Source organism: Armigeres subalbatus, unplaced genomic scaffold, assembly GCF_024139115.2.
Source record: "Armigeres subalbatus isolate Guangzhou_Male unplaced genomic scaffold, GZ_Asu_2 Contig857, whole genome shotgun sequence".
Taxonomy (NCBI): domain Eukaryota; kingdom Metazoa; phylum Arthropoda; class Insecta; order Diptera; family Culicidae; genus Armigeres; species Armigeres subalbatus.
The window spans coordinates 985,660-1,005,810 of record NW_026943653.1 but is presented as its reverse complement, the minus strand read 5'-3'; the positions used below and the strand labels follow the sequence as shown (position 1 = coordinate 1,005,810).

The following is a 20,151-nucleotide window of genomic DNA, read 5'->3' as shown; positions in this document are numbered from 1 at the left end:
ATTTTTATATTTGTTCTATATTTGCTTCTACCCTTATTTCTTTATGGGCAATTTCCTTATTTTTATGGAAAGTTTTTTATTCTTTATGGATATTTTATTTTGTTGCCATTCAATATATATCTAAAAAAATTCGAACATAAAGTCAAAATGTCGATAAAAATTTGTTGAATTATTCTCTAAAATATTTTAGAACAAATCGAACCCTTTTTTTATAGAGGGATGAAGGCAAATCTGCATACAGACACCTGAAATTATCACTCAGGGAGTGGGGTTGGCGCGGAAGGCCAGCCCGCCGGACCCACTAAACCCACCCAAGCAACAGAAGGTTACTTGAGTTACCCTCTCTACTAATACCCTGGTTCCCCCAGGAACTGCCTCCCAGCATTACTTCTGGGGGATAGGCAGTACTTAATGTACTCGCTCATTCACGCTCACACAGGCACTCATCCCGTATGAGTCTTACTTGGGTGCTCTCTCTAACACACCCTGACACTCTTTCTGACGCACCATATGGGTCTTGGATGCTCAGCACTGACATACCATGTGAGTCTAACTCACCCTACCACCTGATTCACGCTCTAGCACACAAATCTGAGACTTATTTGGGTGGTCACTCTAGCACACCCTGCCACTCCTCCTGATACACGCTCTGACACACCGTGTGGGACTTACTCAGGTTCTCACTTCTGACATGACATGAGAGTCTGACTTGGGTGCTCACTCTACTCACCTCTGCCATGCCTCGAGGTGTCAATAGCGATAGGTACCAACAGTTCTCCGCTACGATCCTTCTACCTCGGCATGTGCAGTCCATACTAACACCTATGCGCTCACTCTTCTGCCTTTACTCGTGGTGGCGACTGCGTTTGCCACCCGCTGCGACACTCTTACCTCGACATGTGCAAACCTCTCATTCACTTCCCCGCACTCAGCCTGTTTTCACTGTAACCAACCAAGCAAAGGTTAGTCATGCTTGTCGACTGCTGCTCGGCGCTCCAGATTCTCTACAAGCTGCAGGCAATTTGAGTGGTTGCAGTCGAAACTGTTTTCCACTTCTCCACCGCTTGGCACATCCTCTGGATAAGGGTATCCGGGGTTGTGTCCCGACCGCAAATGCCTAGCTTAGCTCTTCTTTCGACGTTGAAACGAGGACATACAAACAGTATGTGCTCTGCAGTTTCATCAACACCTGGGCAGTCAGGGCAGACGGGGCTCTCCTCGTGCTCAAACCTGCGGAGGTACTGCCGGAAGCAGCCATGGCCTGACAGGAATTGTGTCAGATGGAAGTGAACTTCCCCATGGGGTCTCTTTTCCCAGCTCGATATGTTAGCCGGTGGGTCCACCTACCTTTAGAAGAATTATCCCACTCGCGCTGCCATCTGGCAACCGAAGTCACCCTGATGCGTTCGCGGGCTCCTCTGGTGCCACGTAGCTCGAAACACTCCTCGTCTTCCCGGATGACCAGCCCGACTGGCATCATGCTCACAATCACGCAGGCTGCATCGTGTGATATCGTGCGGTAGGCAGATATCACTCTGAGACACATTAAGCGGTACGTGCTCTCCAGCTTCCGCAGGTAACTGGTTACCCCCAGAGCTCTCGCCCAGGATGGACCGAGAATAGATACGACAACGCCTGCCAGTAGCCTACGTCTACTGGCACACACTTTGGAACTGTTGGACATTATCCTCGATAATGCCACAACAGCAGTCGAAGCCCTCTTGCACGCATAGTCGACATGGCTGGTGAAGGTCAGCTTGTCGTCTATTACGACCCCAAGGAGCTTCAAACTCCGCTTTGACGCGATCGCGACTTCACCCACATGAATCACTGCATATTGTACCGACTTGCGGTTGTTGACGATAACCACCTCCGTCTTATGTTGAGCGAGCTGCAGGCCTCTAGCGCTCATCCAATCGTCCACCGTGCTGATCGCGTGTGTTGCGGTCAGTTCTACCTCGGTAATTGGCTCTCCGTAGACCCCCAAGGTTACGTCATCTGCGAAACCGACGATCTTAACACCAGGAGGGATAAGAAAAATTATTTTGAGCTTTTTAGTGGAATGTCTTCACTTTTCATAAGACGAGTTAATACAATCCCATTGAATTCCACCACTTAATTGTATCTTGACAGATACGTATTTCGACCTCAACAGTAAGGCCGTCTTCCGTGTCTTCAGTCGAGTCAAGTACGAGACACTGAAGACGGCCTTACTGTTGAGGTCTAAATACGTATCTGTCAAGATACAATTAAATGGTGGAATTCAATGGGATTGTATTAACTCGTTTTATGACAAGTGACCAGGAGGGAACTTTAGCTTCAGAGCCCCGTCATACATAAGGTTCCATAGTACCGGGCCCAGTATTAATCCTTGCGAAACTCCTGCGGTAATAAGAACGCTTCTCTGACCGGCATCCGTCTCGTATAATAGTACACGGTTCTGGAAATAGCTTTCCAAAATCCGGTACAGGCCCACCAGCAGGCTAAGCTGGTGTAACGAGAGCGCGATGGCATCCCAGCTTGCGCTGTTGAATGCGTTCTTCACATTGCACACCGAGCCCTGAAAGACATTAAGAGATATTCTGCTCTGTTCATACGAATCGTATATTGCAGATAGCAGATACCCTCAATCAAAACTCGTTGGAGAAATGATAACTTAGTCATTTTAAACAAGGTAAAAGCTTCCATTAACAAAATAAAGTGTTCACATTGCTTCTGCAGTGGATTAAATATATTTCCAAACTTCTATTTTTAACGAGGGCAATACATTTTAAGGTAAATAAAACATAGTTTTTTTTTCTGTCTACAACCTAGATCAATACAGAAATGAGTCTTACTTGCTTTCGTTGATGTCAAATTCAAAAAGATCATTTTGCTTTTTCCATTATGATTTTAATTGCTCATGTAACAGGATATACCCAACCAGCGACTGTTAGATTTTCTAACAGTTATTTATAACAACCTACTAAAACCTGTATGACAACTGAGCATATGCGAAATTGTTGGATTCTTATACAAACAAATATTGTAAGAAAAGCTCATACAATATTTGTATAAGCATTTAGCATTGTGGCATATGCCCAGTTCTTATACAGGGTTTGGTAAGTTAAAATACAGAATTGTTTCCAAATCTATTCATCATCGGTTGGGTTTGGATGTAGAAATCTAAATTCATAAGGATTTGATTAAGGTGATATTAAACAGATAAGGTTATTATGATTTAAATCTTCAAACAGTAAAATACAAACAGGTTTTCTGTCTGTCTGTCCGTGTGTATGTGTGTTTAAGTGTGTGTATGTGTGCACACGAAAACTAAAACAAAATTAGCCACCTTTTAATATAGTAATTTTTAACCGCAACAAGTTGCATTCGACCTAGTTGATCACTATAGAACATAATCACGAACGGTCATTCCGTTCAAAAGTTATGAAAAAAGGGTTGTGTTGAAAATTCTGGAACATGTCCAACTTGTCTAGAAACCCTCAAAATTTGCTCCATTGATCTTGTTTTGCAAAATCATGAAGTTTGAGAAGTCGCAAGCTAGGGTGTATCACTGATACGAAATGGCCATTTTAACCGGCGGATCAGGTTTCCGGAGCACTCCCGAACACGTTCAACTTGTCCAAAAACTGATATATCAGGATAGTCTCAGTTGATCTTATTTTGCAAAAGAATGAAGCAATTGCTAAGCAATTGTTCTCACTGGTGCCAAAAAACCTACCCCAGTACACCTCGGAATATTTCCAGAACCAAGTGGCCAATCCAAAATATTATCCCATTTCCAGTGATCTAACCGATTGTTTTGAAGGGTTGATCGTCCCAATCGGTTGAGAAATGCACAAGTTATGAATTTTTTAGTAATTAAATGAAAGCGTGACTCGTACGTTCCGGCTTTGAGGGTTAAACTTGTTTGATAAATTTAACAGATGTTTCGAAGCAATGCACAAGTGGTCAATAAAAATAATTAAAGCTTTAAGTGGATTGTCTTTACTTGTCATAAGACGAGTTTGTACAATTACATTAAATTCCACCACTTGATTGTACCTTGACAGATACGTATTTCGACCTCAACAGACAATCTCGTGGGAGTTATTTATAGAAAAGAACGTAGTAAGCAGTAACATAAAGTGGATATAAAGAAAATAAAAGTGTCCCGTCAAAAAATTCAATTGTTTTCCATTTTTATGATTGTTCAGTGCATTTAAAAATCATTGTTTTTTTTTAATACTGCGTGTTAGTCAAAATTATTTTCATACCAAATATGAATGTTTCGGTTCTTCTTCGTATTCTGCCTGCAAACCCGTATGATTAGAGCATAGGATTGCGCCATCTTCACCGGTCTTAAAAGATGTTTTACAGTTTCCTCAAGTACTAAGGGTCCAGGTGTGCTGGAGGATCTCAAAAACCGTAACATGATTTAGGAACAGCTCTGGAATCTGCAGGCTAAGTTGCATCTGTGTTTTTTTCGGGATCATGCCATTTCTGGCATCTCCATTAAAGCTATTAGGAGTCAGATAAGAAATTATGAAAAGGGGCCGGGTGGGTATTTCTAAGTAGCCTTATTTTAAATAATTTCAATGTTTATTCTTTAAACTGGCTATGTTTTTATCTAACTTTGATTTTTCCTGACATTGCACAGTGGGAATAAAAGGGCCCGTAACAGTACTTATTTAGATGCCGCTATTTTAGAGGTCCGGAAAAGACCCATTCTTATGTAAAAAAATCCGAGGAACCGATTGGTGATATTTTCACTGCAGACAAACCATAGGAAAGGGCCCATTTTGCCCGATTTTCCCCAAAATGCACCATAAAAACGAATTATTGAACGGAAAATCTTATTTGCCGCTCTCGGAGAGGACTCAAATATTACTCAAATGTTGATAGAATATTGGTGAAATGGATTGCATTGAATTCTGTGCGTGACATAACTCAAAATTAGCCTATTTTGCCCGATTCTCTCCTAAACTCATGATTTAGGAAATAAAAGCTTCTGGAAAGTAATTTCTCGCGTTTAAAATGATCTTTGCTGGTGAAAATCCATTCAAAATACATGCAGACAGATATATTCTAATCGTTTCGTGATTAAAGATTTACGAAATAGTCTATTTTGCCCGATTTTCCCCAAAATACACCATAAAAACGAATTATTCAACGGAAAATCGTCTTTGCCGCTCTCGGAGAGGACTCAAATATTACTCAAATGTTGATAGAATATTGGTGAAATGGATTGCATTGAATTCTGTGCGTGACATAACTCAAAATTAGCCTATTTTGCCCGATTCTCTCCTAAACTCATGATTTAGGAAATAAAAGCTTCTGGAAAGTAATTTCTCGCGTTTAAAATTATCTTTGCTGATACAAATCTATTCAAGATACATGCAAACAGACATAATCTAAACGTTTCGTGATTGAAGATTTACGAAATGGATCATTTTGCCCGTTTTTTTTCTAGCTGATTTTATCGGATAACACTATGGGAATCCGGACCTCCTATAAAAGCTCGTTTTTTGAACTGATCCTATAGCCTTTCGGTACAACTTTGTTATATTATAAAGGCAATAATACGAAAATCTTTCATTTTTTACACATCACATATTTTTTATCTGAAACCGAGTGTGAAACAAAGCATTATCTGTTGTGTAAAAGTTGGATATGTCATTCATGCCATTCATTAACATGCCTGTTCCCATATCAGTATTAAAGAAAATCGTATTTCAAGCTCTATCTGGTAAAAGGGCGAATGTCGCAAGAGAGGATTCTCTTCGTCCATTTCCCCTTTTTTAAATAAAATGACAAGCAGTGAATTTCTTAGCGATTTATCACCTCAGAATGCAAGTTCTTATTGTTTTCTTTCGTTACTCCTAAGCCTCCAAACTTCTGGTGAAGCATTCGCCAAAAAATGTTTGAAAAACACCGGTAGGACGAAACGGGATTGCATTGAAGCATCCTTGTTACTGAAAACGCGTGTTGAGCTGAGCAAACGTAAATATGTGGCAGTGGCGAAATTCACGAGGCAGATGTATGGTGAGAAGATCCTATCTACTTGGCCCAAGATCATGGAGCACCGGAGTACAATAACGCCAACGATTTCTCACCCTGCAAAAATTGATTGACTATTTCGAAAATCTTTAATCACGAAACGATTAGAATATGTCTGTCTGCATGTATTTTGAATAGATTTGCACCAGCAAAGATCATTTTAAACGCGAGAAATTACTTTCCAGAAATTACTTTCATATTTCCTAAATCATGAGTTTAGGGGAGAATCGGGCAAAATAGGCTAATTTTGAGTTATGTCTCGCTCAGAATTCAATGCAATCCATTTCACCAATATTCTATCAACATTTGAGTAATATTTGAGTCCTCTCCGGGAGCGGCAAATAAGATTTTCCGTTGATTAATTTGCTTTTATGGTGTATTTAGAGGAAAATCTGGCAAAATGGGCCCTTTCCAATGGTTTGTCTGAAAATATCATCAATCAATTCCTCGGATTTTTTCACACAAGAATGGTTATTTTTCGAAGCTACAAAATAGTGGCATCTAAATAAGTACCATTACGGGCCCTTTTATTCCCACTGTGCATTGCGACCCACATCGCTCAAATATAATGATACGATCTTTGCGTTTTATCTACTACTTTTTAAAAATAAAGAGCGCAATGGATCATGTTGAATTATAGAAAACCTCATTTATCATAGTTTAAGTTGTTTGGAAACCCTATGCGATCGCACAAAAATTGACCAGGAAACCCATAGATGTTGGGACACCCCACCATTTCAAATCACGTACAAAAGACTAAATAAGCGGAGGGCCAGATCGTGACAGTTCGTTTTCAAAACTTCACGGTTATTAAGGCACACTTTTCCCAACCGATATTGTGTAAGAGGATTCCTGATTTATTGAACAGCTTTAATTGAATCATTCTATATGTTCTTCTTCCATTTTGGAGGACTGGGGTATTTCAGCAACTGCAGTTGCTTATTTTTTTTAAATGTTTCTTTAAGAAATCAATATAATTTGGCTGCTAAATTATATTATCCAAAACCGAAATATTTAGGATATTCAAAGCAAATAGTACTTAACATGGACTAACCTACGATAGTCCATACTTTACGAGTTCTGGACGGTCAAAATGAAACGATCAAATCTAGGTCAAATAAATAAATATTAATGGGATAATTTAAAGGTAAAAATCAAATAAAATTCAGATAAATTAAATAAATTACAAATTTGTTTATTGAATGCCACAACTTGATAGTATCTTTAAGATACGTATTTTCACATTATGAGCATGCTCGTTTTCGGTGTCTCGGGACGTCGAAAATTGGGTTACAATCTAAAACAATCCTAATTCGTCTTATAAGCAATTGACAACATTCCACTAAACAAAATGCTGGAGAAATGGAGATACGTGTGTTTACTCTCTGGAAGTCGATTAATCGCCTGCACCTACTAAAAATGAACAAAGAGTTTTTGGATTGTTATTGGAAGGCTTTAGGTGCTCAAGTTTCCAATTTTCAACATCATTTTATCACTTTCTAACTTTTCTTTCCTTACAATTGTCTTTAGATTCTTATTGTTTGAACCTCTTTGTGTTAGGACTGTTCAGTTTATTGAAAGGACACTTTTACATAACGATATTACACAGTCAGATTGGTAAATTTCGATAGAGTTTGCTTTATCGTAGATTATAATACACTGTTAATCAACTGTAATTTCTAAAAAGAGATAAAACAGTTTAAATCAAACAAAATGGCGCCTATTGTCAAAGCTTCTTGAATTTCGCGTAAACATAAACTTCCCAACAGATTTTTTTATAAGCAAAATTGACAGTTTGTAAGAAAATTATAAATCGGCATGTCAACAAAATCATCAAGAAGATCGGGAAAAACACACTGTCAATGTTTTGTCGATATCTAGAAACAGTAGAGCATGTGGCTGCCCGAAAACGGAATATAAACGGTTGGAGCTGTTGAAAATTCAATAAATTGTGATTGTTAATAATATCACAAATTTCTGATCTGGAATTGTTTCGTTGATAATTGGATTTCATTTCTAGAAGGTCAGATAATATATTCAACGAAAAGAAAACAGATTTAGAAAACATTGACAATACAAAGTGTCCTCTTTATGAACTGAACAGTTCTTATTGCGTATTTAGCACCAGGCTTTACTATGACCAAATTTAAATTGTATATAATCATTCAGAGTAATATTATTATTTACTTGCAATGTCCTGATAATTTTCATTTACATAATCTACACGAAAATCCAACTCTTTTTCCTACGCAATGCTATTCGAATCCCGATATTCCTTTGTCGTTTTTTAAGATTTAAAAATCTACCTATTATATTTGTTTTATTTAGATTGTTAAATTTATGTTTAATTTAACTTTTGGATCTATGGAGTTTGATTATAGGTATAGGTATGCTGTGTAGAATTATTAATTTGTTTATTAAAATACTTATGGAAATAAAACTAATGATTAAATACATAATTAGAATAGCTTTGTCTGTAACTATTTTGATGACGTTTACACCCTGAAAAGCCTGTATTGCTGCCTCGTGCGAAGCATACTCGAATATGCTGTGCAGGTCTGGGCACCCTATCACGAAATCCAGATGACGCGAATCGAAAGGGTCCAACGCAGTTTTGTTCGTTTTGCCCTCAGGCGATTGCCGTGGGATAATCCTTTCAGGAAACCCTTCGACAACGACGTGGAGATTTGCAGAGGGTTTTTGCATTTGACATTATAAACAACCACGTGGACTGCCCTGAGCTCTTGCAGCAAGTTAACTTTCATGTCCCAGCCCGTCGCTCCCGCCAACGTCAGCTCTTCCAGTCTGTCCGACACTCCACAATGTTTGGGCAAAACCACCCGTCGGAACGTTGCTTCAACCTCCTCAACGACATTGATTGATTCGATTTTAATTGTAGCAGAACGATATTCAAAACTAGATTAAGGCAAATTTTAAGTTAGCATATAAGTTTTAAACCAGTCTGTACAGTTAACACTGAAGATGAAGATAAATAAATAAAATAAAAATATTAAGCCCCTATTTACTCAAGCAAATGCAGAGCATTTATAGATTTCTTATTGATGATAGTATTTAAAGTTTAAAAATTCTATTAATAAAATTTTCAGACTTTTTTCAGAGAAATGATGATCGTGCTTTTCATAGTTGCTACTCCGAGATCGACCAAAACAATCGCAATTGCATTTGCTCTCCAACCTCAATGTGCACAGTTCGAGAGCTCTACCTAGTATTTTTGGATGGTCGATAATGGCGCTGGCCACGTTCTCACGATCATCGGGGATGGGAAAGTGTCTGTGCACATGCACTTCTTCTAAAATTCCGGCCCCTAGCTTAGGCTAGTTCGCCGACTGGCTTGCTGAGATCCACTGCTACGTTGTCTCGATCCCTCGGCGGTCGTGCCGCAAACTTCCTCACTCGAATCCTCCTGACTTCCCCCGGCGTCGAGGGTGGTCCACCAGTTCCGGTGAAGGAAACTTCCGCGCTGATGGTGCCCCGACTACTGGCGGCTATCGCAGGGGACGCTTTCGCGCATTGCGCCGACTTCGTCTTCGGGTTGCAGAGGTGGTCCGACAGTTCCGGTGGTGGATGACGTCCGCACTGGCGGTGCTCACATACCCAAAGCACTTCCTTCTTCTTTCTTCTTTCTTCAGCAGGTTGACTGATCGAGTGCCGAAGTCGGTCCGACGATTCCGGTTGGCAGAAGACTTCCGGTTCACCGGCGCCCCGACGACCCGAGGCCAAACACTGCTCACTATGCTGGTTTTTACTCCGAGCCGACGCTTATTTGCTGGTCCCTTCTCCATCTACGCTGCAGCTCTGACATTATTTGCCTCACGACTCTGCTTACCGCATTCCACGTATCTTCATCGTGACACATTCGCTGCGATGTTGTCCACGTTTAGGGCAGGCATTCCTCTACGTGCTTCCGCAAACCTCGGACAATCGAATAAGACGTGCTCTGGAGTCTCCTCTACGTTGATACACGCCCGGCAGAATGGCGAGGACGCATGGCCACACCGGTGCAAATATTGGCCGAAACAACCGTGTCCGGACAGGAACTGTGTAAGGTAAAAATTCACCTCACCTGTTCACCCACGTCGCCACATTGGGGGTGAGCCGATGGGTCCACCTTCCATTATCCGCATTGTCCCACTCCTGCTGCCACTTCACCATAGAGTCCAGTTTCACCGTCTTCCTCACATTTCTGGTATCTCTCCGTTGGTAACACTCGATATCCTCTGCTAGGGTTATGCAGATTGGAATCATCCCTGCGATAACGCAAACTGCCTCCAAGGAAATGGTTCGGTACGCACTCGCGACTCGAACGGCCATAAGGCGAAACACGCTGTTCAACTTTCTGCGGTTACGTTTCGTCTTGAGCGCAGCTCCCCAGGCTGGAGCTCCGTACCTCAGTATCGAGGATGATACTGCTGCCAGAAGACGTCTACTGCTGCTTTTAGGACCACCCACGTTCGGCATGATCCTTGCAAACGCACTGACCATTTTAGCCGCGTTTTCGCAGGAATAGTCCACATGGGTGTTGAAATTCAACCGGTCGTCGATCATCACTCCTAGATGCCTCAAAGCCCGCACGGACGGTATGTTGTGCCCTCCTACGGTAATCTGGATCCGCTGGATCTCTCGACAGTTGCTAACCAGCATCACTTCTGTTTTGTGGTAAGCTAGCTGCAGCTTGACTCCGTTCATCCAGTTTTCAACTGCGTCGGTCGTTTCCGCCACCAACATTTCTACTTCTTCCAACGACTCTCCGGTTATTGTAAGGACGACATCGTCCGCGAATCCGAAGATCTTCACGCCTTTGGGCAACTTCAGTTTTAGAACTCCATTGTACATAATGTTCCACAGCGTTGGGCCTAGTATGAAACCTTGCGGAACACCTGCCGTAACCCTAATCGACTTCTGCCCCGAATTCGTTTCGTAAACCAGGATCCGGTTCTGGAAGTAACTTTCAAGGATTCTACACAAGTAGTCAGGAACCCGCATACCGTGCAACGCTGCGGCGATGGCCTCCCAGCTGGCACTGTTAAAAGCGTTTTTGACGTCAATCGTTACTACAGCGCAGAATCGATTGCCACGCATCTTCTTCTTGGCCGCTCTCTCTGAAACTTCAATGACCGTCCTGATTGCATCCACCGTCGATCTGCCTTTTCGAAATCCGAACTGCTTTTCCGATAAGCCAGTCTCGCCCTTAGTGAACTGCGTCAGCCGATTAAGGATAATCCTTTCCAGAAGCTTCCCCAGTGTATCCAGCAGGCATATGGGCCTATACGATGCTGGATTCTCCGGCGGTTTCCCTGGTTTCGGCAGCAGCACTAGTTTCTGGATCTTCCACCTATCCGGAAAGTTAGGCAGATTCGCCACTGATGACAGCTCGTCGTTGGAGACTTGCATACCTACAATGGTTACTCCGTCTTCATCTGCGTACGGTGTATGCGGCCACATCGTAGAATCATGCTGCGGGAAGAGACCGTCAACGATGATCTTCAGCTTGTCAGGACACATTTCCGCTGGTGTCGCTGGACCCCTGATCCTCGCTGTTACGACCCGATAAGCATTGCCCCAAGGATCAGCGTCAGCTTCCCGGCACAACTCCTTGAAGCAGTTAGATTGGCTGACTTTAATCTCCCGTTTGAAGGCCGATCTAGCTTCACGGAAGAATATCTTACGCTCCTCTCTGACTGTTTCAGACCTTGCTCTCTGAAAGCGTCTTCTGGCTCTGAGACACGCAGCACGAAGACTAGCAAGAGTTTCGTTCCACCAGTAATTAAGCCTCCGGCTTCTCCTTGGCTCCAGTCTCCTTGGCATCGTCGCATCGCATGCCCTCGCAAGAGTTTCTGTCAGCTCATCTGCATCGAGATTTGTAGCGCCGCTGTCTGCTCGAAGTGATTCGATAAAGAGATCCTTGTCGAAGTCCTTCGCCTTCCATTTTCGTCCGCTATTCCTAATCTCTAGGAGTGTGTGTATGTGTGTGTGTATGTGTGTATGTGTACAAATTTTGTAGACACACTTTGTGGAACTTAGCATTACTCGCAAGTTGCATTCGACGGGGAATGCGGTCCCATTGTTTGCTATTGAAAATTGGCTCGATCGGACATTGCATTTCGCAATTATTGAAAAATCATTGTTTTTTCCCCTTGGAAAAAAAATCAAAAACGAAAAAAATTTTTTTTTTTCAAGAATGGTGGCAATGAATAGTAATTAATGCAAAAACATGCCAAATGATAGAAAATATGCGATCTATTCCCCTAAAGTGCTTTTTTGACCTTTCTTATGTGATTTTTTCAGAACATTTTACGATGCACGAGAAAGGCATCATCGCCGCTAGGTGGATTAATCTGGGTTTTAATAAACAGAATCTCTTTATGAAAATGTGGTATTTCTTAAAAAGTTTCATTTAGAAGTTTTGACTGACACCATGATCCTTTTTTGCGCAATTTTATTAGCGAGCTTTTTCATACGCACATGTTCTTTACAAATCTCATCAGAGTCCTTTTTCACGCAGGTAGATTCACATAGTCGCTAGACATTTTTGATCCAAATAAGTCATTATCCAAATTCCGGAGGAAACTCAGAACATGATAAAAAATCGAATGAGCGTGGTGAAGCAATGGTGATTTTTATACCACCATAGTAAGTGTTAACCTAGGAGTTAAACGGAGGTGAAGTAATTGGATTTTAGTACAATAAAAATGACCCTCATTAGCAAAAATGAGCAGCGCCGGATCAGTTTCACATTTTTTTTGCCCAGTAATCAAACATTTTTTCACGACCTTTGCACTTGTTTCGCAACTCATTTTTTTACAAAACCTGTTTTTTACGCAAGGTCAAAACGCATTTAGCCTGCCTTGTGCCAGAATTACTTCTGACTTAACTCTTTTACAATTTTTTTTCTTTCGAGACTTTTATCCTGAATGACCGTAAGGCGGATTTAACAATCATAAACAATTTTAATCATGAACAACTTTCTGTAATCGTTGTCCTTATCGTACATTATTCACCCTGACGACGTTGAGAAGCATTGCTCGACATAGACGTTACCTTGTGAGGAAACTAAAACTGACCACTATCCTAGCCACCGGAGGGTATTAAGGACACTCCTCAAAGTGCTCACGTTTTCGAGGGCACACCACTCGATACGGAAGCAACGTGAGCGCTTTGAAACATGGATTCCGTGAGGAGTGACCTTAAGGCTCACCAGTAGATATGGTTCAGGTCCCACTATGCCTCAATTCTGTACTCTATACTCTAGGTCGCTTTTAATAATTTCATAGTTTACATGAATCGGACGTACCTAACCTCACGAATTTTACAACAAGCTTGACTCCAAAGAGCATATTTCCCAAATGTTATATTTTGCCACCAAATTCACATTTGGTTGATGATAATAAGTAGATACTAGATACAAATGATTTTTATTTTGAGCTTTTATACAATAGGGGATGCAAAAATAGTGATATTAGTGACCATTTTCCGAAAATAATGACTTTAGTGACCTTAACATATGGTCAGTCATATGCCAAGACCCGTACTCATCCCGGTATCAAATGAATTATGAAACCAATCACTTTCCGTGGATGACCAGTCCAAATAAAAACATCGATCCTGCAGTATCCATATTTTTTCGAAAAACGCCCATTCCTACCATCATCAAGCACAGACAATGACAAAAAAAATTGCGCCCTCTTCTTTCATTAATCGCTTAATCGCAGACCCACCAGCAGCTCCCCCACTGGCGACTGCATGCTGTGTAGGTAAACACAACGAACAAACGAACGAAACGAAAAATGCGCTAGCAAAAAGCACGTTAGTACGCGCTGCTGTCACAAATTGTAATGAATCGCACACGGCAGGCACTGCTTCTTTTATACACAAAGAAAATCTTGCGGTGGAGCCGAAGGCCCGTGACTCACATAATTCTGATGTCCGTGTTAGGAATGCACGGGATTAATTACATATGAAACTTTGGATGGTTTCGACAAGAATTAAAATTTTCAATAACTTATCGTTCATAATTTTAAGTTTCTATGAAGTTGGCAAATTCCTATAGAGTATTCGAGTCGATTGATACATAAATTTTCAAAATCCATCGAAAGATAAAGGCGCTAGTAACGTTCGAAATCTTCCCTTTCAGCGTAACGATCTCGATTTCTAAAACCCAACCTTATTCACCGAGTGGTGATACTGCCTTTCTCGCATTTAGCCAAGACACCAACCTTATATGGCGCTTATATAGTTCGATTCCTTTTTCTTAATAACTTTTAAACGCAATGGTCGATCGTTATCAACAAGGCTTTGTCCCCTGTCGAATGCAACTTGTTGCGAGAAAATCAGTTAAGAATTACTATATGAAAAATTGACTAATGTTTTTCGGTTTTCATGTACAAACACACACAAACACATACACACGGACAGACAGACATTTGTTCAGTTCGACGAGCTGAGTCGATTGGTATATAACATCATGGGTCTCCGAGACTTCTATAAAAAGTTCGATTTTGGAGTGAAATGATAGCCTTTCGGTACAAATTTGTTGTACGAGAAAGGCAAAAATCTAAATGACACCCAGTATAGTAAAGAATGACGTAAGTCATACGTAAAAAACAATATTGTACTTGAGCTTTAGATTTTGCAATGACAAATTTGAAATTCTGGCGATTAAGTAGCCATAGAAATTCTATGTTCAAAACGCCCAAAGAATTTTGATGAAATTTCAAATCTGAAAAAGGAAATATTCAACTGATAATTTAAAATAATTTCGAAAACATCAAAAACTCGAACTGAACGTAAAAAATGGATTATATTGAACACCGGATAGAATATCTAATGCATGGGATAAACATGCTATGAGTCCTGCCATAACTCATAAGACGAGTTTGGTACTATTCCATTTCAATCATTTGTATGAGAAACTGCATAAGTCCATTTTACACTATTTCGAAAAAACAACAAAAAACTGTTTTCGAACAAATTTGCACCGAATCTTTCGATTTCTTCGATACAGATCAATAGTTTTCGGCAAAACTCAACACCCTGGAGCACTTTCATTGTAAGCAGTACTCCACAATTCTAGAGTGCTTTGAAAATAGGTCGTATGTGCAAAAGAGAGCCTCTCTTTGGATCTATTCTCTTTCGATTATTACGAAACTATACAAAAGCTTGCTTCGATTTTTTTGGCAGATATCCGAAGACAATAGCTTTGTCTATCATGCTGAAGTGAAAATGTAGCAAAACATGCGAAACTAGCCGATATATTAGCGAAAGAGAGCGTGATCAAAGAGAATCTCTCGTTTGTACATACGACCTATTCTCAAAGCAATCTAGAATTGCTCTTCAAAGTACGTGGACTTATATATGTGGTTTGGGGGGGTCCCGTATCGTAGTTGGCTACACGTTCGCCTCACAAGCGAATGGTCATGGGTTCGATTCTCAGCCCCTCCACGAAACCCTCGTCAGTCGCCGGATGCGCAGCCTACACGGTGGCGTATTGGGGAGCGCCCATACCGTTGCGACTGCCTGATGACGACTGACAAATTGTTCTTCTCCGAGGCATTCCTCCAACGTACCCGGATGAATGGTAACCGAACAATGCGCAACGATCATTGGATTCACGACACGGACAAATGGACACAATGGACTCATGGTGAGACGGACCAGCAACGACAACAACAATGAATAATGGAAAAATCTAAAAATAGATTCTGTGTGAATTCTGGCAGCAGAATACCACAGTAGATCTCGGCACAGTAGCGGTTAAGTAACACAGAGTGCCTACCAAATAAAGAAAGGAATAAAAAAAAAAATATATATATGTAGTTTCTCAAACAAACGAAAAGAATTCCTGAACAAAAATTTTTTTCTCGTATTTTTTGCCAGAATACGTATTTTTGGACGAGGATTCAGAATATGTATATAAAAATCTCATTTTGGTCAAAAATGTTACATATGCAGTTTCTCAAACAAACGGTTCATTTAATCCCAGCACGCATGGAATCAAATGAAATAGAAGGTACTAAATTCGTCTTATGACAGGTGAAGACATCCACTAATAGAGCTTAATAATTTTCTTGCTATCAAAAACAGATTAATCCTCTCAACGGTTATGATGCCTTTCTTGGATCTCAATACAATCGTTTGCTTTCGCTTTAGTGTGATAAACACGAACTTCATCTGTCCATTTATCGTAACTGAGTTGAGTAATATTACTCGCATTTAACTATGTAGAAAGTTATCATGTTAGCAAGCATACGTTCATCCATTTCTCGTTGCCTTTTAATGCGTTTATTTAAATGTGACAATTCGAAATCGTTTAGACATCCAATTTTCATGAATAATTCCCTCTCCGTCACCAAGAACCAACGAGGAAAAAATCATTCCCCTTTTTCGTACTTCCGTGAGGCGCTTTCGGAAGATGTATTTCCGTTTTGCCAATGTTTCATTCTCGGTTCTATTTGCGCCAACTGCCGTCGTTGGGAATTTCCCAGCCGAACCAATGCCAAGAAAATCGGTTGTCCCATTTCTTCTCCGCTAAAAGCTGCATCAGCTGCAGCCACCATTCCAGTCACGTTTCAGATGAACATTTGTGTGTCCCTTGAAAATGATAGCGACGAAAGTCGCAGCTCGCCTGCCACACGTAGAGTTATGCGGGTGGCGGTGAACTGTAAGAATTTTGCTGGGTTCGAAACTCACATTTGCACTATTGGATAGACCACCATAGCACTTGAGTTATAGATCATAAATACGTTGTTTCTATGAATCACATAGGCGATAATTGACCCTTATAGTTTTCGATACTTGTTCAAGCAATTTCTAATCTTAATAAGCTTAATGTATAGACACTCAACTCAGAATTTGATTATGTACATCTACTTTATTAGTTCAGACTGCTTACTATGTCAAAAAGTAGCAGCAGATTATTAGATCGTTAGCTCTCTACAACCTAGAAAAAGGACAAGAGTATAAGGCATATGTAGCCATATCCACACCCCATCAATAATTCCTTAAATTTTGTGTAAAAGTAGATCATATATAGAAAGCTTTAAGATTTGTATACAAGAAAAAGAAAAGTTTTTGTAAAGCTATTGTATAAGAATCATGCATAATCTTATATTCTTATGCAATGATTTTATAGGGTTTTTGATGTTTGGTATATGTTAAAACTTTACACAAATTCTACATTTACATTCTTAAAATCTAATAAATCTGACATAGGTAATTTGATGCTACATTTGCCAAGCGAAATCCATCGCCATCATACTTCTGAACTTTGAGTAATCGCATTACTTCCAGTTAAATTGTTTCCTTCCCCTCAAAATCCAATTACAAAGGAAGATTAGGCAATTGTAATTAGGATGCTTGTCCCGTTGCTGTGCTTCGAAACTAATCGTTTGTTCTAACTTCCGGTTTTCTCTTGCTGCACATACACACACAAACAGCTCGCCCAACTTCTGCCGATGGAGGAAAACTTTCTGCTACTGTTCCGATTCGACAACCCGCTGGAATCGAGCGTGGAATTCATGAAGGTGAGTAATTAGATTCAAATTCGATCTCTAAAGACCCTTGATTGGAAGCATCTCGTCGTTTCATAAAGCTTAAACGTTTTCTCTCAATCCGGAATTTTCTCTTTTATTGAGCATTCCTAGGTATTCGATTACTGCAATGATTGTGCCCGAAGGGGGGATTGGAAACCGAACTCCAATCATCCTCAATTGAAGCTTATATGGATGGAAAACTTTGCCTCTCGATTCATACTTTTCTTTTTTATTTTCTCTTCTCCGCAAATTTCTCGGCATCGGATTGCAGATCTGGAGGGAATACGATTCGGACAACAGTGGTTACATCGAGGCAGATGAACTAAAGGTAATTGTCCAAAAAACCGGTAAAACCAATCAAAGTCTCCCTGAAGGTGTTTGACGATGGGGAGGTGGAGCAGAGATTGTGGCGGATTTTAGGATACTTTCTACTTCATCACAGACTTTGTGAGGATTTTAAGTGATCTATTTAATGAAATTGAAGCTGATGTGAGGGTTAAGATCTTAATATTATATCGAGAGTTGGAGTGAAATAAGAGTAGAAATCTAAAGGTGATGTGGACGAGCACAGCACAGCATTTAGCCACAGACTACGCTGCTGCCTTCATATGACCAATGAGGCTTTCTTTAAATGCTTAACGTAGGTAATAAATAGGGGAACGGCTCGGCACTTCATCTTATAGCTCCTATTTCCATCCCATCAAAAACAAAGCAATGAAAGTTTGGTTTGTTTCTTATTTTTGTGATGTTTTTCACCAGTGATCACGCGTGTTAGCAAAAAAAAGCGACGAGAGTGGTGCTGTATTTCTTTGTTTTGCGATGATATGAATATATGTTCAGTGAGATGGAAAACTCCCGGTAGACTCATTCATTTTGAGTGTGTCGATTACCTTCTGATACTCTTAGTATTATTTAGGATAAGTTTAGTTTAGGTTGAAAAAAAATGGTAGTTCCTGCATGATTCAATTCAACCAGTGGAAAAATCATAACAGCTAGAGGATTGCTGGCTAGAAATTGGAATGTTTTAATTATTAATAACTAAAAGTGTATCAAATCAAATATGTATGAATGGCAGTGTTGATCAAACACGAGATAACTAGTCTAAAAGATGAATTGATGTTTTAGGTAATTAGCAAATAAAATTAGTTAAAAGGGATTACGATAAGCAGCTGTGAACATGGAACTGTAAGTCACTCGGATTCGTAGGATGACGTTGGCGTCGTGGCGTCGTGGAAGGAAGAAGGAAGAAGGAAGAAGGAAGAAAGAAGAAGGAAGAAGGAAGAAGGAAGAAGGAAGAAGGAAGAATGAAGAAGGAAGAAGGAAGAAGGAAGAAGGAAGAAGGAAGAAGGAAGAAGGAAGAAGGAAGAAGGAAGTAGAAAGAAAGAAGAAGGAATAAGGAAGAAGGAAGAAAGAAGAAGGAAGAAGAAAGAAGGAAGAAGGAAGAAGGAAGAAGGAAGAAGGAAGAAGGAAGAAGGAAGAAGGAAGAAGGAAGAAGGAAGAAAGAAGAAGGAAGACGGAAAAAGGAAGAAGGAAGAAGGAAAAAGGAAGAAGGAAGAAGGAAGAAGGAAGAAGGAAGAAAGGAGAAGGAAGAAGGAAGAAAGAAGAAGGAAGAAGGAAGAAGGAAGAAGGGAGAAAGAAGAAGGAAGAGGAAGAAAGAAGAAAGAGGAAGGAAGAAGAAAGAAGGAGGAAGAAGAAAGAAGGAGGAAGAAGGAAGAAGGATAAAGGAAGAAGGAAGAAGGAAGAAGGAAGAAGGAAGAAGGAAGAAAGGAGAAGGAAGAAGGAAGAAGGAAGAAAGAAGAAGGAATAAAAAAGAAGAATGAAGGAATAACGAAGAAGGAAGAAAGAAGGAAGAAGGAAGAAAGAAGATAGAGGATTAAAAAAAGAAGAAAGAAAAAGGAAGGAAGAAGGAAAAAGCAAGAAGGGGGAAGGAAGAAAGAAAAGGAAGTAAAGAAGGACCACTTGTAAAATGAGGTCATTTTTTTAACTATTCGGCCAAACGGCATTCGGCCAAACGACCCGTTCGGCCAAACGGCATTCGGCCAAATGGCATTCGGCCAAACGGCATTCAGCCAAATGGCCTGACACCCTCACGATGTAAGACACGTACACTGCCCATGATCACATAGTTGACGTATAAGCCAAAATGACCAGAACACACTTTTTTGCGGATACGGATTCTTCGTACGGATATACATATGCTCCATAAAAAAACATGTTTTGTTCGGAAACATTCGAGTTATAGCGATAATTGTTTTTAGAAAAATGGTCATTTGATCGCATAAGTGGACATACCTCCATTACATGCTGCAATATGGAGCAAAAACCTGTCTCATATTGTTTCGACATTCACAATCCACTAGTTAAGCACAACATAGGTTTTCGTTTTACTTTGTCGTATTTCAGGACTACTTTATGATTTGGGCGTAACAGATTTTGTAATCAAAAATTTATATGTTAGTTCCTGCTAAAGTAAGCATTTCTTGTGAAATCCACGGTATAATCCGACACAATAAGCTTTCATCCATCGAGGTGTAGCTCTGGAGATAAACGTTTACATTCTTTT

The 20,151-nt window shown here is 40.3% G+C and overlaps 1 protein-coding gene across 6 annotated transcripts in view; it reads left to right on the top strand.

Annotated features, from left to right (window-relative positions):
* LOC134204733 (calbindin-32) overlaps positions 1 to 20,151 on the top strand; it is a 277,167-nt gene that overhangs the window by 197,122 nt on the left and 59,894 nt on the right. For all 6 annotated transcript variants that reach the window (XM_062679534.1, XM_062679533.1, XM_062679535.1 and 3 more), the window contains 2 exons: positions 17,493 to 17,579; positions 17,860 to 17,916. In XM_062679534.1, coding sequence (XP_062535518.1) covers positions 17,493 to 17,579; positions 17,860 to 17,916 — 144 coding nt within the window. The remainder of the gene's footprint in view (positions 1 to 17,492; positions 17,580 to 17,859; positions 17,917 to 20,151) is intronic.